Raw genomic sequence first — 25,999 nt, 5'->3', positions numbered from 1 at the left:
CACTAACTGTGTTTTATACATTGCATTTAATCCTCACAATAGTATTTTGAAATAGAGATTCTTACTCTTATTTTATAATTGAATAAACAACCTCAGAAAAGTTAATTACCTGAAGGAATCATAGCTAGTAACTGGGAGACTAAGGATTTAAACCCATCCATTTTCCAAGCATTAGAAATACAATCAGTTCGTAGAAAAACATTTCCCTCTGGGGAATTGAGCCCAGACAGTTAAAGGCACTGAAACAGAATAAACTTAAAACTCTGCAGAGTTGGAATCATTAACCCATTTAGCAGACTTAGAGTGAATGTTCTGTGAGACATTGGTGTTAGGGCTATAGATACAATGGGTAAGCTGAGGCATGAATAACTTGAGCAACATGCTGGAGCTCCCTCAATTTGTTACTCAAAACCAAGCTTTATTCCATGATGTCATGGTGCAGCATCAGGGAAGATGGGTCTTGTTATGTATTTCTCATACTTGTTTAAAACCAGCCTTTAGAAACAAAAGTCTTATCTTTCCTGGGAAATTCTAATAACCTCCCTAGAGAATAACTCCATTTTGTGGTGAGCCTATCATCTAAGAAGACATCTTGGAATTTTAGTTTCTGCAGTTTGTAATTGGCTATAGCAGAATAGTTTGTTTCCCATATATGAAACCGTACCATAATATTGGATGTATTTTTTCCAAACTATACTTTGCCCACATACATGCTTTTAAGAAGCAGTGGTTTAAAGGGTCAGTAAGGTGTAGAGCCTCATTCTGAAGAAAGGGAAAAATACAGGCTTACTGATAGAATGAGAAAATCTGTTCTGTCAGGTCTTACTCATTTATCATTTGTTGAGCCTTTACTTTATTTGATACTCTCCTAGGTCCTGGAGATACAAAGACAATGTGACACAAAATTTCTTAAGGTATCTCCATTCCTTGGGTGAAAAACAGTTTATAGCCAGTTCTAAGGCCTGCAAGATCTGCTGCTGAAAAAACTTCATTCTTTAGTTCAACAAATATGAATTTATTTAATTGTGCCAGGTGCTACTATAGGCATTTAGGATATTTCAGTGACAATGATTCCTCTCTTAAAGGAGGTTACATTCTACCAGACGGAGTCAAATGATAAGCAATAAAACGTAAACTAGTACTAGTATGGTAGCTGGTGATAAGTACTATGGAAAAAGAAAAAAAGAAACTTGGGACTCCAGAGTGCCAGACAGGCTTTAGAATTGAATGGGGTGATCAAGGAAGGCTTTACTGAGGCCATATTTGAATAAAAATCTGAAGGGGATGGAGGGAACAAATCCTCTATCTGGGTTAAGATCAATCCAGGCAGAAAGCATCAAGTCCCAAGGCCTTGACAGTGAAATTATCCTTGGCATGTTCAAGGAACAAAAGGGATTGGGATTTTGGAGCTCAATGAGTGAGGGAAAGAGTGGTAGTAGATGAGATCACAGAGGTAATGGAGTGGGGGGATTTTGTAGGCCATTTTACTCAGTGAAATGGAATGCCAAGGGATGGTTTTAAGCAGGGGGATAATAATGACCTTTCCGATGTGTTTACATGATCACTATAATACTTGCCATTCTAGTACTAGATAATTTGCTTATTAGCTTATGTGATGAGACTAAAGGAGGGTAGAGGGGAAGCAAGAGAAAAAGCAGGAGGCTACTAAAATAATCCCAGGCATAAAAATGAGAATAGTGAAGGTGGTGAGAAGCAAATGGGTCTGTATATATTTGAAAGTAGGGCCAATGGAACAGGAGTCCAAGAAGATTCCGAGATTACTGGCCTGAATAACTGTAAGAATAGGGTTGCCATTGACGGAGGATGAAGACTATGAGCTGTTCTTTTGCGGGGGTGGGCGAGTGGGGGGAGGGTTGGAATCAGGAGCTTAGTTTCATCATGTGAATTTGAAATGTCTGTTACACATTTATGTAGGCAATTGACTATCATTGTATATAATGTAGCTTTGTTGAACTCTATGAGAGGCACTGTTTTAAGTGCATTGCCCTCAGTCATTCTTGTAGTCCTCAGAGCAGCCCCATGAAGTGGATTTTTTTTACAGGTGAGGAAACAGGGCTTAAGTAACATGCCTAATATCACAGCTAAGGAGAGAGGCTACAATACCAATCTAGGCAGTCTGACTTTAAAGCCATGGTCTTAATCATTCTCAGAGGATGCCTGGCACTGAGTAGTGGGCAGTCAAGTATTACGTCAGTGAATGAATAAAACAAAAGGCACAGGAGCTACTATCTTCAGAGTCCTTCTATGTTCGTCATTCTTCTTGGTGGTCTCTGGCACCACGCTCAAGTAAGGGAGAAAGATGAAAGGGGTAGCTAATGCTAGTGACAACGACTCTCAGATGGTTTCGTTTCTACCAGAAAGGCCCCGTTTAGCGCGAACGCAGAAGCTCCGCTTTTCGCGCATTTATTCACGCCATGAGTACTGCAAGCAGCCCAGTTTCTGCTTCAGGCAACATTAACTTCGCAGTACTCTAGTTACCAGATTTCGCTAGAGAAACTTAAAGAGGTAGGAACTTTTATGTGCAAACTTTACAGCTCCCGCACGCATGCGCTCCGCCGAGGGGAAAGTGGTTACTACGGCTGCGCGAATCTGTGGCCCGGCCCTTCCCCGTCACATGTCGGGGGACCGCGGCGTGGCGGCGGCTGTGGCGGTAGCGACGGCAGGCCGTAGGGCGGTCGGAGGGTTTCCGGTTCCGGTGTAACGTTCGGGCTCCGTCTCAGGGGCTGAAGTTTGTGAGGTGAGTAGTGGCCCCCGGCCCTGGGAGGGTATCCTCCGGTCTGAGCGGTGAGGGCCAGGGCTCAGCCCAAGGGGAGGACCGAGGCGGGAACGTTCAGTGGGAAGGAAGCCGAAAGAAGTACAAGGTTCTGAGGCAGAATGGGTTGGAGTGAGATTGTGGGGAGGAAAAGGGCGGGGGCGGGAAGGGGACGGAGTGGGGAGACTAGCTTTAGGATGAGTTTGGGGAGAACAAGGTGGGGTAGGGAGCAGGTCGGAGATAGGAAGAGGGCAAACAGAAGAATAGGGGTTGCAGGGGGGGAAACTCAGCTTATAGCAAAGAAGAGCACGGAGTAAGGAAATTTCTTCATAAGATTGGATTCTGCTACCTGCTCATTCAGAGATCCTCTGCCTTCCTCTTCTTCCACCCCCACCCCGCCCCGCCCCAGCCATTTATTGTTGAACATTGGATTAGTGACAAAGCTGGTTACTGTTTGAAACTTTTATTTTTGCCCACTGGCTGTTTAGTTTCCTAGAGGATTGGATCGAAGTTGAATGCATTTGTTAGCATGATACTTGGGCACACATTTCATCTGATAGAGTGGTACCTCATTTGTTGCTTTGGATTTTCAAATTGCTTACACTTTCCAGCCCACGATTGAGTTCCTGTGGAATATAAGATCCGTTAAAGCGAGGATTGTCTGTTATGTTCACTGTCCTGTGTATCCTCAGCACACAGTACACTACTTGAGACCTAGTAATTATCCAATAAGTATTTGTTGAATGATTAAGGATGATTTAGGTGTGGGAATGGGCCTCATTTTGTAAGATGAGTAAACTAAGCCACAGAGGAATTATTTGCCCCAAAGCTGGTAGAGTTCAGTGTTACAAATGTTCAGGGTGAACTCTTTCTTCACTCTCTTTGGTGTCTGAGTATGCTTTTTTTGAGTAATGCACATTTAATATGTAGAGATTTATAGGCTCTACTGCTATCTCAGGAGAGTTCAATAGAGCTGCCACAGAATTATTCATATAACATGTCCCTGAGTCACAAAATCTTTCACTCCTCTTGTCATGACTTTAATCTGCTAGCTACCTATGGTTATACCAAAATTAAATATGCTGTTTAGCAACAGGTCTTACAGAGGATAAACCTGCCAAGAATGTAGAAATTAATCAGACTATCTTTTAGGAGAAAAGATGTCTTAAAACATCTTGAAAGAATGACTCCCAGAGACCCTGATTTGTAGCACTGCTGGGAGGAAGTTTGCTTGGAAATTGAGGTCAGTGCTGTTTATTGACTTTAGGCACTTACAGAGAAAATTAGGGAAATAAAATTTTCTCTGTGCTCATGAGCTTTGCTATTTAAATGGGAGAGCAAAATGTAAATATGAATAATGTTGAAGACTTATACTAACTTGCATTAAATAACAAAGGTTTGTTGTAGAAGGTCCTTTGTGATAGTGTTTTCTCTGCTAAACTAAAAAGTAGAAATATAAAGATGAAAAGGGAGAGAGAGAAGGTACATCCAAAATGAGGGAATTCTTTACTGAGCTGAAGGATTAATTTTATGAAGTCAACTGACAGATCCTATAGAACATGAGAGAATATGATCTGGGTACAGAATTTCCACAGGGATGAATATGACTATAGAGAAATGTGACAACATTCTTAAGGATTAGGAGCTTTAATTAGTTAATTAATTAATTTATTTATTTTAAAGTAGGCTCCACACTCAGTGTGGGGCTTGAATTCACAACCCTGAGATTGAGAGTCACATGCTCTATCAGCTGAGGTAGCCAGGCTCCCCAGGATTATGAGCCTTTTTTTTTTTTTTTTTTTTTTTTTTTAAATCATAGCTGGGGGAGGGCCTGTGGAAGAGGGAGAAAGAGAATTTCAAGCAGGCTCCACACCCAGGATGGACCCTGGCGTGGAGCTCAGTCCCATAACCCCAAGATAATGAACAGAGCTGAAATCAAGAGCTAGATGCTTGACCAACTGAGCCACCCAGGCACCCTTGATTATGAACTTTAATGTACAATGACTGACCCGGATAAGCCCTCCTTTTTTTTTTTATTCATCCCTTAAAGGAAAGGAAACTTATGGGTCAAGGCTGGGTTAAGGAATGCCTGCCTAGAAGCAGGAGAAATAGAAAAGCTGGTCTCTGGGTGGGCTTTTCAGTATTGTTTTCAGGTTATATGTTTGCCACCAACCTTTGTTATGACAGGACCAAAACAGAAGCTAAAACTCAGACTAGATTATTCCCAAGGTTTCCTTGTTTATTCCACAAATTTACTGATGCACTGATACTTACTGAGTTAGGGTTACAAACAGAATGTGACTCTTTCTGCTTTGAAATACGGATTTTGGGGGAAGTATTTGGCTTGAAATGAAGTACAGGCACTTGCCTGATTGAGAAGAGGGATGGAGATGTCATTCCTGACATACTAAACATTGCCTGGAATGGTCTTTTCCTACCCCCAAACAGAGCTTTTTCCTGGTTTCTTTTTAGGTGCAGTACTGAATCCCATTTGAGCTACCCCCTTTTTCCTGAAGAATGGCACTGTCTAAGAGGGAGCTGGATGAGCTGAAACCATGGATAGAGAAGACAGTGAAGAGGGTGCTGGGCTTCTCAGAGCCCACAGTGGTCACAGCAGCACTGAACTGTGTGGGGAAGGGCATGGACAAGAAGAAGGCAGCTGGTATGTTCTTTCATGAATCTTTGGACTTAACATATAGTATGATCCCAAACACTGCTTTGAATTTCCCCAAATTCTCTGTTGGAAATATCTGAAAAAGATTAGGCCACATTTTATTTTCTCCTGCATTATAATGGAAATAGCCTAAGTGACTAATTTTGCATTTTTTTTCTGGCTTTTTATACTACTCCTTTAACCAGTATTATTGAATTGACTAGGTTATATTTACTTAAGAAATATACTAAAGTAGGTAGGTATATTCAGATTGAGATTGACATCTAAATACATCAAAGTCTCTGAAAAATAAAAACATGAAAAAAGTTGAAGATGGTAGAATTTGTTTATGGTAGTCTCCTATAGCTTGCTCTTTGGGAAGAGTTGGGATGATTATTCATCATAAGCTTTTTTTTTTTTTTTTTTAGATTTTATTTCTTTAAGAGAGAGCATGAGCAGGGGGGAGAGGGAGAGGGAAAAGCAGATTCCCCACTGAGCAGGGGGCCTCCTAACCTGGGATTCGATCCCAGGACCCTGGGATCATGACCTGAGCTGAAGACTGGCGCTTAACTGACTGAGCCATCCAGATGCCCTATTCATCATAAACTTCGATGCTCAACCTGAATAGGTTGCTCTGGCTATGCTACTTCCTACTGTAAAAAAAAATTCTAACTGTACTTTTACCTCAAAAAGTAAAGTCGTTCAATGTAAAAGGATTTATGGGAATCCTACAAAGAACTTAGGAAGACCTTTCCCTCCCTCCTGGGGATAAAATTTCAGTGTTGGTATCTGTTATATGCCTAGTGTTGGACTAAGTACTCTTACTTTTTCAACCCTATCACCTTTTTTTTTTCCTGTCAGACCATCTGAAACCTTTTCTTGATGATTCTACTCTCCGATTTGTGGACAAACTGTTTGAGGCTGTGGAGGAAGGCCGAAGCTCTAGACATTCCAAGTCTAGCAGTGACAGGAGCAGAAAAAGAGAGCTGAAGGTAGGTTACAGTTAACTATCTGATGAGCTGGGGAGTGTTTTGAATGGTAACAAAGTTGCTGAGCTTACATGCCCCATGCTTTGATATCCTCTATTAGAATACATAATATTCAAGAGAGGTACTTAGACATTAAAGGAGAGGTGAACTTGTATTATCACCATTTTATGGTGATGAACTACCTGAGTTCATGGGCTGAAATACTCCAAAGAAACAATTGGTAGCTTTGTCCTTTTTCATGTACAGTTAGGAGTTTTTGGTTCTTATATTTCCTTATGTCTCCTCCACCTTCCCCCTTGCTACTACCTATAAATTGATTGTCTAAGGTTTCTTTCGATTACTTGGTAACTAATAGAGTGATTCAGAATATGACTCTGCTGCTGTAGACTTCATTGTTGCACCTTTGAGAGAGGTTTCTCTGGAATGGACCTGTAGATGGAATACCTAACAAAAATTATTATTTACTGTATGTCTTGAGAGGCTACTCTTTGCTATATAGCATTTTTCTGGTCATCAGGCCCTATGAGTGGAGTGCTTAAAAGGACCATTATTACTGTTTTACCTCCTTCACTTTATATTCAGTGACTGCTGATTCATCGTGCCTTCTTTCAATATTAGCAGCTTCAGGTGGCTGATTTCTCTATCTCTTTTCTGTCTCTTCCATTAAGAAACTCTTTTCTGTGAGTCCCATCAAACCTTCCAAAGTGCATTTGAAACCTTAGCTATCCTGTTGCTTTTCCTGAGGCACAAAGACTAAATAAGCAATGTTGGCTTGGTCCCGGGCCAGGCTGTGGTACCAAGAGAAGTAGAGAATCGTGTGCCTTTTATGTTTAAGGCATTGTAAGGTGTTCAGAGGAATGAGAAATAGCCCTTGCTTTAAAGGAATTGGCAGCTTGGGGGTGGGAGGGATGTGACAACAAAATACAGTCGCAAATTATAAAATCTAAGTAGCGGTTTCCTGTATATTTTAGAGTTGACTATAGAGTCAGATTGACGTTGAATTTGTTTGTTGAAGGGGAATGCTTGATCCACAGTATACACAGATGTGTGGAGCGAAGTTAGTGCTATAATAGGGCATGTGGCTGTGTAAGTTCTGAGGCATGCTGTGAATGAAGTCACTACATTGGGTGGGATTAATGAAGACGGTTTCTTGAAGGAGGTATCTAGATAGCCTTGGGATATGGGTCCCATTTTGGTCCATTCAGGTCCCCACCCCACACAATATATTATGGGAGAGTCCTTTTTCTTGAACTGTAGGAGTTCCAGGAAGCGCTCGCCCTTGGCCGAGGATATGTCCTTGCAAAACACGAGCCCTCCTAGTGAAGAGGGGATGTCACCCAAAGCCTACCACCGGTGTGTACATTTGCTTTTTCCCGTTGTCCCTTCCAGTTGGCCACTCTTGGTCCTGTTAAATTCACCTTGCAAGTTAGTCAACATATTTGAGTTCCCATTGTTTGATGACAACAAGTGTTATTGGGGAATACTGAAGAAGAAAGAGAAAACCCCTGTCCTGGAAGAGCTTAGACTCTAGTTGGGAGAAAGTACTAACATTAAAAGACTTAACACTTGGCAAGCAGAATATCAGCGATGTAATTTTATGTAGCATGAGCCCAGGTCTTAAGTGCTAAGAGGATATGAAACAACAGTTTGATCAGAGTGGGATGAGATTATTTATGAGAAAAACTTCCTGGAGGAGGTGAGTTTCAGGCAGGATTTGGAATAGGGGTATGGAAAAATTGAGGGAAATCATTACAAATGTAGGCAATAGCTTTTGTAAAGAGCTTGAGATGGGAACATTTATAAGGACACGGAGATGAAATCTGCTTGACTGGAGTAGGAGAATGATGAAGTTGGGTGAGATGGTCCATTTGGTGGAGGGACTAGGTTGATTTTTCCCTTCTCCCATGGGCAGGGAGACAACTCTTCTTTCGTCTTGGGTTTCCTTAGGAAGTGTTTGGTGATGACTCTGAGATCTCCAAGGAATCATCAGGAGTAAAGAAGCGACGGATACCCCGTTTTGAGGAGGTGGAAGAGGAGCCTGAAGTGATCCCTGGACCTCCCTCAGAAAGTCCTGGTATGCTAACTAAGCTCCAGGTGAGTAATTAGGAACTAAAAGCAGTGATTTTATGAGTTGAAGAAGCAAGAGATGCATGGGTCCAGATTTGTTGTGACCTTAATTTGGATTCGTGTTTAGCATCAGGGAAGACTATTGAAGTCGTATTTACTGAGCACCTGTTATGTGGCAAACAAGCTGTATTACATATATCATTTGCCTAGTTGTGTACCTCATTGAGTCATTGAGAAAATTACTGAAATAATCAGAACTCAACTTGATGGCAGAGGAGAATTTCCAAATATAATGCAGAGACAAGAGGATATAATCCACTAAAAATAATTTCAAGTTGACTTTGTCAGGGTGGCAGGGGCGGTTTGTGGGTTTTTTTTTTTCCTTTGATGTTATTTGTTTAAAGAGAGCGAGCTCACGCAAGCAGGAGAGAAGGGCAGAGGGAGAGAATCCCAACCAGACTCTGTGCTGACCAGAGTCCAGCACAGGGCTCAATCCAAGAGCCAAAACCAAGAGTCAGATGCTTGACCAACTGAGCCACCTAGGCACCCCAACTTTGGGTTGTTTTTTTTAGTAGGAATTATCTGGGGGTGCCTGGGTGGCTTAGTCAGTTAAGCGTATGCCTTTGGCTCAGGTCATCATCCCAGGGTCCTGGGATTGAGCTCCATGTCGGGCTCCCTGCTCAGCAGGGTGTCTGCTTCTCCCTCCTCCCTCTTCTCTGATTTATTCTCTCTCTCTCTCTTTCTCATATAAATAAGTAAGTGAAGTCTTTAACCTTTATAAACAGTAAATATTTCTTGTGCCATTTAAAATTTCTTAGAAGGGAAATAGAATATATACATATATGTGTATAGATAAGTAGATGAATTTCTTTTCTTTTCCTTTTTTTTTTTTAAAAGGTAGGGGGTGCAGAGGGAGATGGGGAGAGAGAGAATCTTAAGCAGGCTCCACTCCCAGGGTATAGCCTATCATGGGGTTTGATCTCATCACCCTGAGATCATGGCCTGAACCAAAATCAAGAGTTGGACCTTTAACCGATTGAGCCATCCAGGTGCCCTGGAAAGAAACGAATGTTGGTGCTTTATAGAGAATAGGGGGTGGAAGAAATAATATACCTTTTTGTACTTCTTTGGCATTTTGAACTATGTAAACATACTACCTACTCAAAAAAATGTTTAAAAAAAGTGAATTTTAAAGGGGCTCCTAGTGGGCTCAGTGAGAAGAGCACGCAGCTTGGGGTTGTGCGTTTGACCACCATGTTGGGTATAGACATTACTTAAATAAATGAAACTTAAAAAAAAAAAATAAATTTCAAAAAATACCATGAAGCACCTTGGCAGCAAGGTCTCTTTTTTGGAAAATTCAGAAAGAGTTACTTGATTGTATTTTCAAAGCTTATCATTTTCATGTTCTTTAGGACAAAAGGGTTTTACAGAGGCTAGGAAACAGGTCTTTGGTTTGTCATCTCCAGTTACCCAAAGCAGGTATTCATAAAAAGTATGATAATGTGGGGCACCTGGCTGCCTCATTCAGAAGAGCATGAAACTGTTTTTCTCAGGGTCCTGAGTTTGAATCCCATGTTGGATGTAGAAATTCCAAAAAATAAATAAATACACTTAAAAAAAAAAGTATGGTCATTTGTGTTGATTTTGTTAGGAATTTTGTTTAAGTGCTCATAATAGTCTTATAACATAAGTACTGTTTTTACCCTATTTAGACACTTGGAGTTTTAAAGATTAAATACCATATCCAAGGTCACACAAGCATTAAGTGTCAGTTAAAATTCAGGCTCGGGTTTCTCTTAACTTGATGTTTTGTTTTGTTTTTTATTTTAAGATTTATTTATTTTGAGAGAGGTAGCGGAGAAGCAATCGGAGAGGGAGAGGGAGAATCTCAAGCAGACTCCATGCTGAGCATGGAGGCTGTCGCAGGGCTCCATCCCACAGAGATTATGACCAGAGCCAAAAACATGAGTCGGACACTTAACCCAAGTCTTAACTGTAAAATTATGTTACTACCTAACATGCCAGTCCTTCGGTAGGATGATGGGTTGAAAAGTTTCAGTGCTCAGCTATATAGGCTTATCTTTACTAAAATTTCTAGCCAGTCATATAGGCAGAATATGATGGGTTCATTCAAACATTTTAGTTCTCTATACCTAAAAGCCTTTTGTGTTTAGGAACCCATACAGGAGAAATAAAAAAGAGATTTTGAGGTGTCTGGGTGGCTCAGTTGGTTAAGCATCTGCCTTCGGTTCAGGTCATAATCCTGTTGTCCTGGGATCGAGCCCCAGGTCAGTAGGGAGCCTCCTTCTCCTCCCTTTGCTGCCCACCCTGCTTTTGTTCTCTCATTCTCCCTCTGTCAAATGAATAAATCTTAAAAAAAAAAAAAGATGTTAACAGTTTTTTTACTTTTTTCCCCCATCGAGAACAGATCAAACAGATGATGGAGGCAGCTACACGGCAAATTGAGGAGAGGAAAAAGCAGCTGAGCTTCATTAGCCCCCCTACTCCTCAGGTACTGTGAAAAGAAGACTCTTTAGCAAAGATTTCTTGCCGTCCAGTCATTTGAGAGTCTGGAAGATGACTGCATGTTCCACCCTACAATCTACCAGTCTGTGTGTGTGTCTTTTTGTGTGACCTGTCTGCCTAATTCTTCTGATTCTGACTTCTTTTTCTCTATCTCACAGCCAAAGACTCCTTCTTCCTCCCAACCAGAGCGACTTCCAATTGGCAACACTATTCAGCCCTCTCAGGCTGCCACTTTCATGAATGATGCCATTGAGAAGGCAAGGAAAGCAGCTGAATTACAAGCCCGCATCCAAGCCCAGCTGGCACTGAAGCCAGGGCTCATTGGCAATGCCAACATGGTGGGCCTGGCCAATCTCCATGCCATGGGCATTGCTCCCCCGTGAGTATCTGTTTCATGGAACCTCTTGTTATTGCTGGAGAAGCAATAAATACCTTTGAAAGTTAAAAAACAACAACAACAACAAACAAAAACCCTGAAATGTTACTGATCCTCTTCTTCCAAGAAACCTACATCATTTCTTAGTTTTGTATTTCTTACATATGCTTAATAAATACCAGATGAATTCTTTTAGCTTCCTTGTTGCAGAATTTATCTTCTTTTTACAATTGGTAGAACAGAGGTTAAGATTATTTATCTATTGTTGGAGCTAGGAATAGAACCAGGTCTCCTGGTTCCTAACTCAGAGCCAAATCCATTAAATCACAGTGAGTGATCCCAGATCTGAGTGTTCCCTACACTGGATAAAGATACTAGGCTTTATTTTTATCACCTACAATTGGTTTGGCATATTATATCTGACTCAGAAATTCAGGATTGCAAATTCTTAGCAATGTAATGTATATATAAATTCATTTCATCTGACTGTCTTCTATACTCAAATATTTAGTTTGATGTTTTCAATCAAGCTGTTATTATTCACTGATGGGCCTATATTCCCTAGAATTTTGTAACCTGTTCTCTCTGTTGGGTTTGATTTGTTTTCTTTTGTTTTTATTTGCTTTATTTATTGCCCCATATGGCATTTATTTCTTGGTGGGCTGTTTCTCAGGAAGGTGGAGTTAAAAGATCAAACTAAACCTACACCACTGATTCTCGATGAGCAAGGCCGGACTGTAGATGCAACTGGCAAGGAGATCGAGCTGACGCACCGCATGCCTACTCTGAAGGCCAATATTCGTGCTGTGAAAAGGGAACAATTCAAACAACAGCTAAAAGAAAAGCCATCTGAAGATATGGAGTCTAATACTTTTTTTGACCCCCGAGTCTCAATTGCCCCTTCCCAGCGCCAGAGACGCACTTTTAAATTCCATGACAAGGGCAAATTTGAGAAGATTGCCCAGCGGTTACGGACAAAGGTACCTAGTTAAGAACATAACCCAGAACTAGAAGTTAGGAAGGGGAAAAGGAAATTTAATACAGTCCTAAAATACTATCAACTCAGTTCTCTTAAGTTTTAACAATTAGATACACAAGTAATAAAACAGTGACTTAATTTTTAAAATACTTCATTTATGCCTGGAATCCTTGATTTTTTTTAGCTGATTTAGTCTTCTTAATTATACTCTGCTTACGTGGAAATAAAACTGAGTTTCAAAATTCACATACAAACAGTGGAAGGAAACAATTCAGAATACTCTGAGTGACTGAGGAAAGCTAGCCTGGTGTTAACATTTACTGCAGATAAATTAACTCCACACGTGGAGAGTTGGATTGACTGTATATTCAGTGAGTTTTGCTCCTGTTTTCATCCTCTAAGAATGGTGTTTTCATGAAATTTCATTTCCATGTATTTGCTATAGGCACACACTGTGGGGTGAAGCGGGTGGTGCTGAGAGTAGTTGTATGTAAATCAACTAAGGATAAAATAAAGTGGAAGGTTCTTCTAAGCTTTCAGAAATTATGAATTCTTTGCATTAGGCATAAAGAGTTCAACAAGAGAGTGCTTTAAAATACGGGGTTCTATCATATCCTGGTGTTCCGTAACTCTAGTTTATCTTCAAGTCTTGTTTTATCTTGTCTTTAGGCTCAACTGGAGAAGCTGCAGGCAGAGATCTCACAGGCAGCTCGAAAAACAGGCATCCATACTTCAACTAGGCTGGCCCTCATTGCTCCTAAAAAAGAACTAAAGGAAGGAGATATCCCTGAAATTGAGTGGTGGGACTCTTACATCATCCCCAATGGCTTTGACCTGTGAGTTTGTTAGTTAATACCTTTTGATAAAGCTGGAGTTTTATTGGGAGAGATGGTATTCATGCATTAAGTAAAATTTTAAAATCCTGGGGAAATAGGTAACCATACACAGACTCATGTGTTTGTGAAGAATATATTGTATAGGTTTTTTTTAATTTTGGGAGTTAACATAGGAAGGAACAGGCACAAATAATCTAAAAGAAAAAGAATGTAAGTTTTATATATAGTTATTTGTTTTCTTAATTATATTTTCTGCCACTTATAATAGGTTTTTATATTTCTTAAAGATCCAGTCCTGGAATAGTGGAAGGATTCTTAATTGATGGGGGAGAGAATAGTAAATAAAGCTTTTAGGAAACATTTGGAGAGCTTTAATTACATCTGCTCTGTAATTCTGATACATGGCTTTAGGAGACTGTGTTCCAGGCTTTCCCCTTACCCTTTCTTTGTCAACCACTGTCCCAGGGAGTTACCATTATTAGTTGAGAGAATGTGACATCTATCAAGGATGTTAGTGTAGGAAAAAGGTTGAGAATGACTGGTGTGGAGAATATGTCCAACCTTAGTGGGAGCCAGTTTTCTCATCTTGAAAATTATGTGTAATATAATTACATGTTGTAGATAAACACTAAAAAGTGCTAGAACACATAACGGAGAGTGCATTTTTCATTGTGTTTCTGAGACTCCCTCTCTCTTGGAATTGTCTCTACCTACATCTCCTGTTTTCCCTTCTTCGTCCAATTTTAGTACAGAGGAAAATCCCAAGAGAGAAGATTATTTTGGAATCACAAATCTTGTTGAACATCCAGCCCAACTCAATCCTCCAGGTAATGTATAGCTTACTCAGTTAAGGCTCTAGAGAAGTATTATCCAATAGAACTTCATGTGATAATGAACATGTTCCCTACCCGTGCTGACTATACAGTACCAGCTGTCCACTTGTGACTACTGAGCACTTGAAAATGGAGTTGCATTAATACAACTGAAAGACTAACTTTTAAATTATGTTCAATTTTAATAGTGTATGTGTGGGTCGCCTCAGTGACTCACATGGTTAACATCTGATTCTTGGTTTCAGCTCAGGTCATGATCTCAGGGTTGTGGGATCAAGCCCTAGCCCTGTGTCAGGCTCTGTGCTAGGTGTGGAGCCTGCTTAAGATTCTCTCTCTCTCCCTCTGCCGATCCTCCTTGTATGCATGCACGCGTCTCTCTCCATATATATATAAATAAGTAGATCTTTAAAAATATGTAGGTAGGCAGATAGTGTATGTATGTGGCTATTAGCTATGGTATTGGACAGTGCAGCTCTAGAGCAGTGAGGCCTACTCTAGAGATGGTTTCACTAATGCGTGTAACAGATTGGGTTTTAAAAAATCATTCTTGGGGCACCTGGGTGGCTCATTCGTTAAGTGTCTGCCTTCAGCTAGTGTCCTGGGATTGAGCCTCATGTTGGGCTCCCTGCTGGGCAAGCCTGCTTCTCCATCTCCCTCTGCCTGCTGTTCCCCCTTCTGTGCTTGCTCTCTGTTTTATTTCTAAATAAATATAATCTTCAAAAAAAATCATTCTTGGGGGCGCCTGGGTGGCTCAGTGGGTTAAGCCGCTGCCTTTGGCTCAGGTCATGATCTCAGGGTCCTGGGATCAAGGCCCGCATTGGGCTCTCTGCTCAGCAGGGGGCCTGCTTCCCTCTCTCTCTCTCTCTGCCTGCCTCTCTGCCTATTTGTGATCTCTGTCTGTCAATAAATAAATAAAATCTTTAAAAAAAAAAAAAATCATTCTTGGGATGCCTGAGTGGCTCAGTCGGTTTAGCATCTGACTCTTGATCTCGGTTCAGGTAGGATTGTGCTTAAGTTTAAGCCCTACATTGGACTACACGCTGGGTGTGAAGCCTACTTAAAATAAATAAATGAAAAGCATTCTTATCTTTGACTCCCAACTCCGGTCTTGTATACCATTACTGAGTACCTGCCCTTCTTCAGTCTCCTTTGTCTTTACCCATTCTCTCTTTCATTTTTGTAGCAAAAGTCTGTTGCCTCACTCAAAAGAGAGAGAAGTTTTAGTTGTGGCTCTGTTTTTACCTAGCTGACTCCCTTGGGTAAATCACTTAGATTTACTTGGAATTTTCTCACATGTAGAGATAATATTAACTATTACATCTTCTTTAACAAGAGTTATGCAGATCATTAAAGATTTTATTTATTTATTTGACAGAGAAAGAGATCACAAATAGGCAGAGCAGCAGGCAGAGAGAGAGGGGGAAGCAGGCTCCCTGTTGAGCAGAGAGCCCAATGTGGGGCTCGATCCCAGGACCCTGAGATCATGACCTGGGTGGGAGGCTTAACCCACTGAGCCACCCAGGCACCCCACAGATCATTAAAGATTTTAATACTTGCATCAGATTTGGGATGACTAAAGGACACAATACCTTGATTAGTAAATTTTGAAAAAATAGGTTGAGACCTTGACAATGTATGGAAATCACTGAATATTACTTAGTAAGAGTCTACTTAGATGTCATCAGTGTGGATCATTGGAACAACGTAGGGATTGTGTTTAAAACAAAAAGTTCAGAGGTTGGGGCACCTGGGTGGCTCAGAATGTTAAAGCCTCTGCCTTCGGCTCAGGTCATGATCCCAGGGTCCTGAGATTGAGCCCCTCATTGGGCTCTCTGCTCAGCAGGGAGCCTGCTTCCCCCTTTCTCTCTGCCTGCCTCTATGCCTACTTGTGATCTCTTTCTCTGTCAAACAAATAAATAAGTAATTTTTTAAAAATTAAAAAAAAGTTCAGAGGCATGTGAGTGGCTCAGTTGAGTGTCTGACTCTTGGTTTCACCTCAGGTCATGATCTCAGGGTCAAGAAATCCAGGGGAGGGCGCCTGGGTAGCTCAGTGGGTTAAAGCCTCTGCCTTTGGCTCCGGTCATCATCCTAGGGTCCTGGGATCGAGCCCTGCATCAGGCTCCCAATTCAGCAGGAAGCCTGCTTCTCACTCTCCCATTCCCCCTGCTTGTGTTTCCTCTCTTGCTGTGTCTCTGTCAAATAAATAAATCTTTTTAAAAAAAAAAAGAAAAGAAAAAAAAGAAATCCAGGGGAGCCCCGTGTCAGGCTTCACACTCAGCAGGGAGTTTGCTTGAGATTCTCTCCCTTTCCCTCTCGCCCTCCATCCCCCCACTTGCATGTATGCACACACTCTCTATAAAATGAATAAATCAATCTTCAAAAAATAGTAAAAAGTTGAGGGGTGCCTGGCTGGCTCAGGTCAGAAGAGCATGTGACTCTTGCTTTCAGGTCCATGAGTTTGAGCCCCACTTTGGATATAGACATTGTTTAAATGAATAACCTTTAAAACTAATAATAAATAAAATTAAATAAAAATTTGAGTAAACCTGCTTTGGGAGTCCAGAGGATTTTTCCCAATCCCTGTAACTTCAAAAGTATAAATTTCATCATCGTGGCCCCACCTACCCCAAATCCTCAGACAAGGCAACTAGAGCAGCTCTCACTTTCTTTTCTATATTGGCCACTTTTCAGTTGATTAAAGCATTCAACTCCTTCAAGAAAAAACAAGTTAGAACTCTCATGAAAGATAAGAATGCTTTAAAAAAAAAAAAATGTAACATACTAGGGGCACCTGGGTGGCTTAGTTCTTAAGCATCTGCCTTCAGCTCAGGTCATGGTCCCTGGGTCCTGGGATCGAGCCCCACATCGGGCTGCCTGCTCAGCGGGAAGCCTGCTTCTCCCTCTGCTTGTATTACCTTTCTCGATGTCTCTCTCTCTATCAAATAAATAAAATCTTTAAAAAAAAGTAACATACTACCATTATCACAATGTAAAAATAATAAGAATTAAATTTCTTTTAATGTGATTGATATTCACTTACATTCCTCTGATGGGTTTGTTGCTTTTATACTTTCATTTCTCTACCTGGCAGTTGATAATGACACACCAGTTACTCTGGGGGTATATCTTACTAAGAAGGAACAGAAGAAACTTCGAAGGCAAACAAGGAGGGAAGCACAGAAGGAACTACAAGAGAAAGTCAGGCTGGGCCTGATGCCTCCTCCAGAACCCAAAGGTATGTATCTTAGAGGGAGGGAAGAAAAGGTGGTGCGTTTTTTTATCTCTGTAATTCTAGAAGAACTTTCTCATCTCTCTATATTTGGGTGCTTTCCATTTCTTGGAATCATTCATTGATTCTTTTCTTCCTTTCCTAAATTTTCTACAATTTTACTAAGACAGGTCAGCATATTCACTATAGAGGTCATTTAAGGCTTATGAAAATATGTAACACTGTGATCTTCCTGAAAGAATAATGGTCTTGAAATACGTGAAGATAGTAGCTGCAGAGTGTGCATAAATTTGTTTTGTACATAATTCTTAATACCTGAAAAACAAAGATACCGTTAAAAGAAACCTTCACTCCTGTAGTTCCCATTACCACTCAGTAATCTTTTGAGTGAGCACTGTAGGATCTTTAACTAAATGCTGTGATCAGAGTGAAAAATACCAAAGAAATTAAGTTCCTTATCTTTCATAAATTTTCAAGCAGTTTAAGTAAATGTATACCAACTATTTAGATTGTGCGTCCTTCCACAAATGCTGAGGTAATTGGATGGGCTTTTCAAGGTAGGGATTTTTGGAGGAAATGAACTTTGAGCAGAGATTTCAAGTAGGTAAACAGTATGAATTGAGAAAAGGTGACAGGTTATCTCAGCTGGAGAATTAATTGTTTTCTATCCTCTCTCCACGTGCAGTGAGAATTTCAAATTTGATGCGAGTATTAGGAACAGAAGCTGTTCAAGACCCCACGAAGGTAGAAGCCCATGTCAGAGCTCAGATGGCAAAAAGACAGAAGTAAGTGCCATGGGATTGGGTGGAAACCCAGGGCAAGTACCTTTCCCAGACTCTTCTGGGGGGATCCATATTTGGAGGGAGGGGAGAGTCCTCTGTTGCTCTCTCTTTCCCTCAGCTTTGCCTCTGATCTTCAATGCCTTTCTCACTTGTGGATGTCCTTCCTGTCACGACAGAGCGCATGAAGAGGCCAACGCTGCCCGAAAACTTACAGCAGAACAGAGAAAGGTCAAGAAAATTAAAAAGCTTAAAGAAGACATTTCACAGGGGGTACACATATCTGTATATAGGTAGGTGTCCAGTCTGGGCCAGCCTTTGCCTTAGAAATACCAAAAATTTTCCAAGTGCTTAAGGCAGAATAACTGTGGACAAAGCACACTTAACATCAGTCTCTGCTCTCTTCTATGACCCCAACGTGAATCCGGAGCTAGTGAATCTTTTATAATGAGGGAGGTTTAGGGACTTAATCATTGATCTGAGGCTTTTCAGTGAACCAGTACTAGTTCTGAAGAATGAATGAATGAATATACCTGTTGAAACAAACCTGTGAACTAAGGATCATCATCCTTTGTTGAAATATAAAATAACCTATTTCTTCAGGAAGCATTAAACCAGAAACTATATTCTTATCCTCACTTATTGCAGTAATCCTTATTTCCACTCCAAAGTATATTTTATACATTGTAAATATTTTTACCTTCCTGTTGATTTAATGTTTTCATTTTATTTTATGTTGAGTGCTTGTGTACCTTCCATTTTTTAAAATGTGCTCCTTTTTAATAACTAGCTCTTTATTATGAAAGTACTTTATTAGAAAAGTAGTGAAAGCTTATTAAAATTTTTTTTGATCTAATACTATAGAAGGCCCTTACTGAAAAAGTCCCCTTCCTACTCTGATCCCTTGACACCACCTACTGTAGGTAATTGCGACTAACGGTTTTTTGTGTAGCTTTCTAGAAATTTTCCATGCATAGCATTCTGACTACTTTATGTTATAAACATCTAGGAGACAGAGTTTGTTGATCTTTATACTGTCAAGAACAATTAGCTTACACATATTTTTGGATGATGGCACATACCTCTCCTTCCTTAGAGAACATTTCAATTACTTGCTATTTGTTGTAGGGTGTACAGTACTAGTCTTTGAAGCATAAGACAGTGGAATTACTTTGGTACTCATTGATTCTAGCTTTTAAGCATTAGTGTATTTGCTTACTTCAAAGGGCTTTGTTTTTAGAGAGAAAACCATTTTGGATCCATCTGTTTATTTGCCATTCCATTCAGGCAGCAAATGATGCTAAAACAAAAGCCGTAACTAAACTTTCCCTTCTCCAGAGTTCGAAATTTGAGCAACCCAGCCAAGAAGTTCAAGATTGAGGCCAATGCTGGGCAGCTGTACCTGACAGGGGTGGTGGTACTGCACAAGGATGTCAACGTGGTAGTAGTGGAAGGGGGTGAGTCTGAAAAAACGGAGGGAGACCGTCCCCACACAACCCTAGGCCTTGAAGTGATAAGAATGGTGGGAAGAAAAAAGTTTTAGAGCCATACCTGGCTGTAATATCCTGGGCCTCTGTTTCTGTGTTTATTGGAGTAGAAGGACCTACGATGTGGTTCCTGGGATCGCTTCAACTACCACATTAAGGTCTGCGTAACAAATGCGCTTAGAGGTTCTTTCTACTTCATCATCTTCCGCCTTTCTGGCAAAGTTCTCCTCCTCTGTTTCCAGGCCCCAAGGCCCAGAAGAAATTTAAGCGTCTCATGCTGCATCGGATAAAGTGGGATGAGCAGACGGCGAGCACAAAGGGAGATGGTGAATGGGGGTTCAAGGGGATTCGGCGGGGGTTGGGGGTGGCGCTCTGTCCCGTCAGCCGTTCCTTCCCAGTGAAAATTGCTCACACTAGATAATGTTTAGGAATTTTAGAAAGACCCATTTGGATTATGAACATGATAGGCATTCATACAGTATTTATTATGTGGTGATGCATGTGACTGTTAGTTATTCTTCTGCCTGACCTTTCTATGAGCTGCTTTCCCTGTCTGCCTGGTCACTGGCTATGGGAGTGTATTGAGTTTGTGAAAATGTAGCAAGCTACGAATACTCTCTTTTTAAAAGATTTTATTTATTTATTTGACAGAAACAGAGCATAAGCAAGGGGAGTGGCAGCAGAGGGAGAGAAACCAGGCACCCCACTGAGCAGGGTGCCTGATGTGGGGCTTGATCTAAGGACCCTGGGGTCATGGCCCAGGCCAAAGGCAGACAATGAACCAACTGAACCACCCAAGCAGCCCAAGCTATGCACTTATATGTGCACTAAGTATTATGGGGGGGGGGGCTTTTTAAAGGGTTGAAGGCAAAAGGTATATACACTTTTATTCTTTTGCCTGACTTTATATATGTATAAAATGTAAAAATATAAATTACATGTATATATTTGATATCCCCCTGAAGGTCACAAATCATCAATATTCATTCTTCCCTTCTTTGGAAACCTGGGTTAGCATTTAACATGCACAGTCTTACTTTTCTTAATTTTACCTAACTTTGGACCTCTTAAATTTTTTGTTCTTAAAGTATTTTTGTGCCCTACTTAAAGTACACTTTTTTACTACAGTTGACCTATATTTTCTTTCGTTTTGCAAGGTTTCTAAGATATTTTCATTTCGTTTATCTGCCCTCCTCCCCTAGATTAAAAACTCCTTGATAAGGTATTCTATCATGTTGGCATCTGAAGCCTGGCTCTCAAAGTGCTTAAGACAAGTTTTTTATTTTGTTTTGTTTTTTAAGATTTTATTTATTTATTTGACAAAGGCAGAGTACAAGCAGGAGAAGAGGCAGGGAGAGCTTCTCCAGCAGGCTCCTGCTGAGCAGAGAGCCCAATGTGGGGCTTGATCCCAGGACCCTGCAATCATGACCTGAGCTGAGGGCAGACACTTAACTGACTGAGCCACCCAGGTGCCCCTTAAGACGAGATTTTATTGTTGATTACTTGTCTTTTTTATTTTTCTCCTTATTCCCAGTACCTGGGCAGCTCTTGACATATAATAAGTGCTCAGTAGATGTTGAATTAATTAGTATCTCTGGCTGTTTGGAGCTTTCAGTCTAATTCAGGGGAAATAAAAATAACAGAAGAAATTTGACCCTGATACATGGCAAAGAGGGGGACAACATTTAAAAGAATTGGGGTAGGGCGCCTGGGTGGCTCAGTGGGTTAAGCCGCTGCCTTTGGCTCAGGTCATGATCTCAGGGTCCTGGGATCGAGTCCCACATCGGGCTCTCTGCTCAGCAAGAAGCCTGCTTCCCTCTCTCTCTCTCTCTGCCTGCCTCTCCGTCTACTTATGATCTCTCTCTGTCAAATAAATAAATAAAATCTTTTAAAAAAAAATAAATAAATAAAAGAATTGGGGTAGACTTGAATACTCCTTGTTTAGAACCTAAATCTTGATCTCTAGTCTAAGTCTAGAGCAAGATTTAGCTATATTGTCTTTTCCAGATGATGAGGAATCTGATGAAGAAGCTGTGAAGAAAACCAACAAATGTGTACTAGTCTGGGAGGTAGGTGATCTTCTGTTAACCACTGAAGCAGAACTTTAACTAATTCCTGGTTTATAGCATTCTAGAGGAGCAGTGGAATGGTAAAACTAAGCGATGACTGATTCCTTAAGCAGTTTAGGTTTCTTTTTGGAGTTCAGTGGTAAATGTTTGGCAGCAGATTCTTCCTGATTATATTTCAGTTAAATTGATGAGTATATACTGTATTTCACCTGGGGGCGGGGGAGAGTGTGGAAAACTGGTGGCAAGAATACAAACTCTTGGCCAAGTTGTTTATTTCAGAGTCCTGGATATGAGATGTGGAAAGAGGGAAATGGATTGTGGGATTTTTTTTGGTCTGAATATAATGAAAGAAGTACTAGACTTAAGAATATCAAGTTGGGGGGCACCTGGGTGGCTCAGCGGTTAAGCCTCTGCCTTCGGCTCTGGTCATGATCTCAGGGTCCTGGGATCGAGTCCCACATCGGGCTCTCTGCTCTGTGGGGAGCCTGCTTCCTCCTCTCTCTCTCTCTCTCTCTCTGCTTGCCTCTCTGCCCACTTGTGATCTCTCTCTGTCAAATAAATAAAATCTTTAAAAAAAAAAAAAGAATATCAAGTTGGGAGACTGGGCAGTACCACTCACTAGCTGTTCAACTGGACAAAACACTTAACATCAATTACTGTTGGTTTGTTCTACAAAATGTGGATATTATTTTCCCTTTCTATTTGTCAAATTTTTTCTGAACAGAATTAGATTACTATGTAATAGTGCTCTGTAAAATGGAGCTTGTTTATGGTTATACAGTTCCCCTCATTTCTGAAATCTTAGTGAACCAGTGTTTGTTATGAAGAATGAATTAATGAATATTATGCTTATTAAGGCCAAAATGTCAATTAAGGATGTTCATTATTTGAGAAGCATAAAATACCATCCTGTTTTTCCAGGAAGCATTAAAATTTTCTTTCTTGAATAATTATATCCTTATCCTGATGTGTTGCAGTAATCCTTTTATTCCCACTCCAAAATACATTTTTTACATTGTAAGTATTTTCTACCTTTGTGTTGATGTAATGTAATTATTTTATTCTTTCATATTGAGTACATGTATATCTTTCATTTTTTAAAAGTACTCATGTTTAGTAACTAGTTCTTTATTATAAAAGTATTATTTCAAAAGTGGTAAATGCTTATTAAAATAAATTCTAATAACAGAAGAACATTTACTGAAATGGTCTCCTTCTAATCTCTGATTCTTTTTTTTTTTTTTAAGATTTTATTTATTTATTTGACAGAGAGATCACAAGCAGGCAGAGAGGCAGGCAGAGAGAGGAGGAAGCAGGCTCCCTGCTGAGCAGAGAGCCCGATGCGGGGCTCGATCCCAGGACTCTGAGATCATGACCTGAGCTGAAGGCAGCGGCTTAACCCACTGAGCCACCCAGGCGCCCCTAATCTCTGATTCTTTTTTTTTTTTTTTTTTTTTTTTAAGATTTTATTTATTTATTTGACAGAGAGAAATCACAAGTAGGCAGAGAGGCAGGCAGAGAGAGAAGAGGAAGCAGACTCCCTGCTGAGCAGAAAGCCCGATGTGGGGCTTGAACCCAGGACCTGGGATCATGACCTGAGCCGAAGGCAGCGGCTTAACCCACTGAGCCACCCAGGCGCCCCCTAATCTCTGATTCTTTAAGACCACTCTTCATAGGCAGTTGTTAATGTTCTTCATGTATCCTTTTGTCTTATCCCAGACTTGTCCAATTTATGCATACAAATTAGAATAATAACCATAATACCCCACCTGCATATTTAAGATCACAACCCCTTCATCTCTTCCAGTTTCTCTTCCATTTATCTCTGAGAATCCACAGGAATTGTATCTCAGGTTCAGAAACAAGCCAGGTTCTCCTCTAGCTTCTTACTGGAATTTCATCCCTGAGAGTCTCTTGAGACAGCACTAAAGTGCATGCCAAAGTGACTGCCATTGCTGGTGGCGCCTTTGGCAAGGTTGTGGTTACACACCCAGTTCTGTATGGTTTTCTGTTGTAGTTCTCCTTGGGTAGTCCCCACACTGCTCCCATTCCCCTCTTCCCCTCACCCTCATATTGTTATTGGTCTGTGGGCCCCAAAGCCTCCTGCTTATATACAGGGTCCCACTGAGTCTTGGTAGAAGGAGTCCTTTCAGCCTTTGGTTCTCTCCTTTAAGGCCCAAATCTAGTTCTGGAGGCCTGGTGGGTTAGTGGTTCATCCCATCTCACCCTCCATAGTCCTTCCTGATTTGCTCTTTAACCCAGGTACCAGAGCACAGAATTCCTCATCCTTTGTTCATCCAAAAAAAAAAAAAAAAACTGTAAAACAACAACAGCAACAACAAAAACAACCCCTGAAGCCTTTATGCCTATAAATTCATGAAGACTTACACAAATATCCAAGGGAGTGGAGGTTGGAATAGCTTTTACTATAAAATCATGCTCACTAGGTACATTGCTACACATGTTACTAGGTTTTAAAGATTCGTTTATTTAAGGGGCGACTCCTGACTCAGTCAGTTGTGTCTGCCTTTGGCTCAGGTCATGATCTCATGGTCCTGGGATCGAGCCTTGCATGGAGTTCCCTGCTCAGTAGAGTCTGCTTCTATCTCTCCCTCTGCCCCTCCACGCTACTTGTATGCAAACAACAGCCCTGTTTTTCTCTCTCAAATAAATAAAATCTTTAAAAGTAAATAAATAAAGATTTATTTATTAGAGCGAGAACACGTGTGCATGTGCACATGGTGGGGTAGATAGAGAGGGAGAGAATCTCAAGCAGACTCGCTGCTGATTGCAGAGCCCGACACAGGGCTTTATCTCACAATCCTGAGATCATGACCTGAGCTGAAATCAAGAGTCAGATGCTTAACTGACGGAGCTACCCAGCACCCCAAAAATGCTACTAGGTTTTAAAAAAGAGTATTATATCTGATTTAAATTAGAAATTGCAATGTTTTGGGGCACCTGGCCAATTCAGTTGGTGGGGCTTACAACTCTTGATATGGGAGTTGTAGTTTGGAGCCCCACGCTGGGTGTAAAAATGTCTTAAAAAAATAAGTAAAATCTTTTAAAAAATTGCAGTGTTCTTAACTACAGATGTCTCCTTCCCAGGGTACAGCCAAAGACCGGAGCTTTGGAGAGATGAAGTTCAAACAGTGCCCTACAGAGAACATGGCTCGAGAGCACTTCAAAAAGCATGGGGCTGAACACTACTGGGACCTTGCACTGAGCGAATCTGTGTTGGAGTCCACCGACTGAAACTACTGCGAGCCTTTGCCTCTCCCCTCCTGCCTTTGTCTCTTCAGTCCTCTTACTCTACTTCCCAACCCAGTCCTATTTGTGTGTGTGATCTCAGAACTGTGCCAAGCTGACATTGGGTCAAAGGGAAAACACCTTAGTCCCTTCCCCAGTCAGCCTGGTGCTGCCCTTTATTCCCCTTATGTGCATATGATTAAAGAGTTATTTTTAAAGTTGGTATGATATTTTTCACACATTTATAGGTATTGGAGTTTGGGTCTTCAGGTGATCTTTTCTCCCAACTTCTGCAATTGCTGTGGAAAAAGAAAATTTTGTCATTGATATCTGTGTATATATTGGATGGATGAATGGATGGATGGATGGCTGAATGGATGAATATGTATTTTTTGATGTCTGATGGAAATTCTTCACCTCATCTTGGAGCAAGAATGATAAATACTGTTTTTCTCCAGCAGAGTAAATAAAGGAGGAGGTGTTCAGTGGGTAAAAGAGGGTGGAACAAATCTGTTAACCTTCAAGAGAGTCACAAGGCAGATTACCCCTGGTCTTGGCTATATTCTTAACAGGAAGTCATTTCCTTAAACAGGTACATAGATGAGAGATGTGTGTTGTGGGTGAAGTGGACACAGGAAGAGTCCAAGGAGGATGTTATGGGTCAGTTTGTAAAATGGAATAGGATTCAGGAATTTAGCCTATTTCCTCTCTTTACTAATTAAAAAAATAGAAAATCTTTTTCTAAAAGGCAACGTGTAGTTTGTTTTTTCTTTTCCAAAGAATCTGACTAGATGCGGTTCTTTTCAGAATGTACTGTTTCTGGTTTGATTTTAGGAGTATTTAGGTCAGCACCAGTATCCATTGAAATCCAGAATTCTTACCATATCTACACTTCCAATTCATGTTGCCTGTTGAGAACCTATGGATCAAACACAGGAGCCATTAGAGCTCCTGTAACTTGCTCTAGTTGGAGTTTACCAGGAAGTGGTGTTGAAAAATGGATACTTGATTAGAAGTTAAAACATTCCTTACTATAAAATTAACCCTTTATTAAAAGTTTTATGTGTTCAGGTCCTAGTTAGAGTTCTAATTTCAAAACAGTATGAGAGAGCTTTAGGATAAAAAAGGTGGAAGGAGACAGGAACTGCTAA

General features: G+C 40.7%; 1 protein-coding gene across 2 annotated transcripts; it reads left to right on the top strand.

Moving 5' to 3' along the window:
* The first annotated feature begins 2,612 nt into the window (after nucleotides 1-2,612).
* On the top strand, nucleotides 2,613-25,066 carry PRPF3 (pre-mRNA processing factor 3). 2 transcript variants are annotated; one of them, XM_047725502.1, is made up of 17 exons: nucleotides 2,667-2,758; nucleotides 3,926-4,016; nucleotides 5,246-5,435; nucleotides 6,288-6,418; nucleotides 8,363-8,509; nucleotides 10,914-10,997; nucleotides 11,170-11,390; nucleotides 12,061-12,367; nucleotides 13,036-13,202; nucleotides 13,950-14,029; nucleotides 17,127-17,270; nucleotides 17,950-18,049; nucleotides 18,223-18,336; nucleotides 19,382-19,500; nucleotides 19,773-19,856; nucleotides 21,538-21,599; nucleotides 24,708-25,066. In XM_047725502.1, exons 3-17 carry the CDS (start codon nucleotides 5,291-5,293, stop codon nucleotides 24,852-24,854), a joined length of 2,052 nt encoding a protein of 683 aa, XP_047581458.1. In that variant the 5' UTR covers nucleotides 2,667-2,758; nucleotides 3,926-4,016; nucleotides 5,246-5,290; the 3' UTR covers nucleotides 24,855-25,066. The 2 variants fall into 2 exon arrangements, with proteins under 2 accessions (XP_047581457.1, XP_047581458.1); XM_047725501.1 differs by lacking the exon at nucleotides 3,926-4,016 and having other exon boundaries at nucleotides 2,613-2,758.
* Nucleotides 25,067-25,999: the final 933 nt, after the last annotated feature.

The sequence above is a fragment of the Lutra lutra genome, chromosome 4, assembly GCF_902655055.1.
Source record: "Lutra lutra chromosome 4, mLutLut1.2, whole genome shotgun sequence".
Classification (NCBI taxonomy): domain Eukaryota; kingdom Metazoa; phylum Chordata; class Mammalia; order Carnivora; family Mustelidae; genus Lutra; species Lutra lutra.
The sequence above is the reverse complement of the archived record's forward strand: the minus strand, read 5'-3'. Positions and strand labels throughout refer to the sequence as shown.

What these genes read in the sequence shown, in the direction of transcription:
- PRPF3 (XM_047725501.1), top strand. Translation starts at nt 5,291, where the DNA reads ATGGCACTGTCTAAGAGGGAGCTGGATGAGCTGAAACCATGGATAGAG. An exon ending in CAGATGGCAAAAAGACAGAA is followed by an intron (nt 18,050 to 18,222) that starts GTAAGTGCCATG and finishes CTGTCACGACAG; the next exon opens with AGCGCATGAAGAGGCCAACG. An exon ending in AATGTGTACTAGTCTGGGAG is followed by an intron (nt 21,600 to 24,707) that starts GTAGGTGATCTT and finishes TCTCCTTCCCAG; the next exon opens with GGTACAGCCAAAGACCGGAG.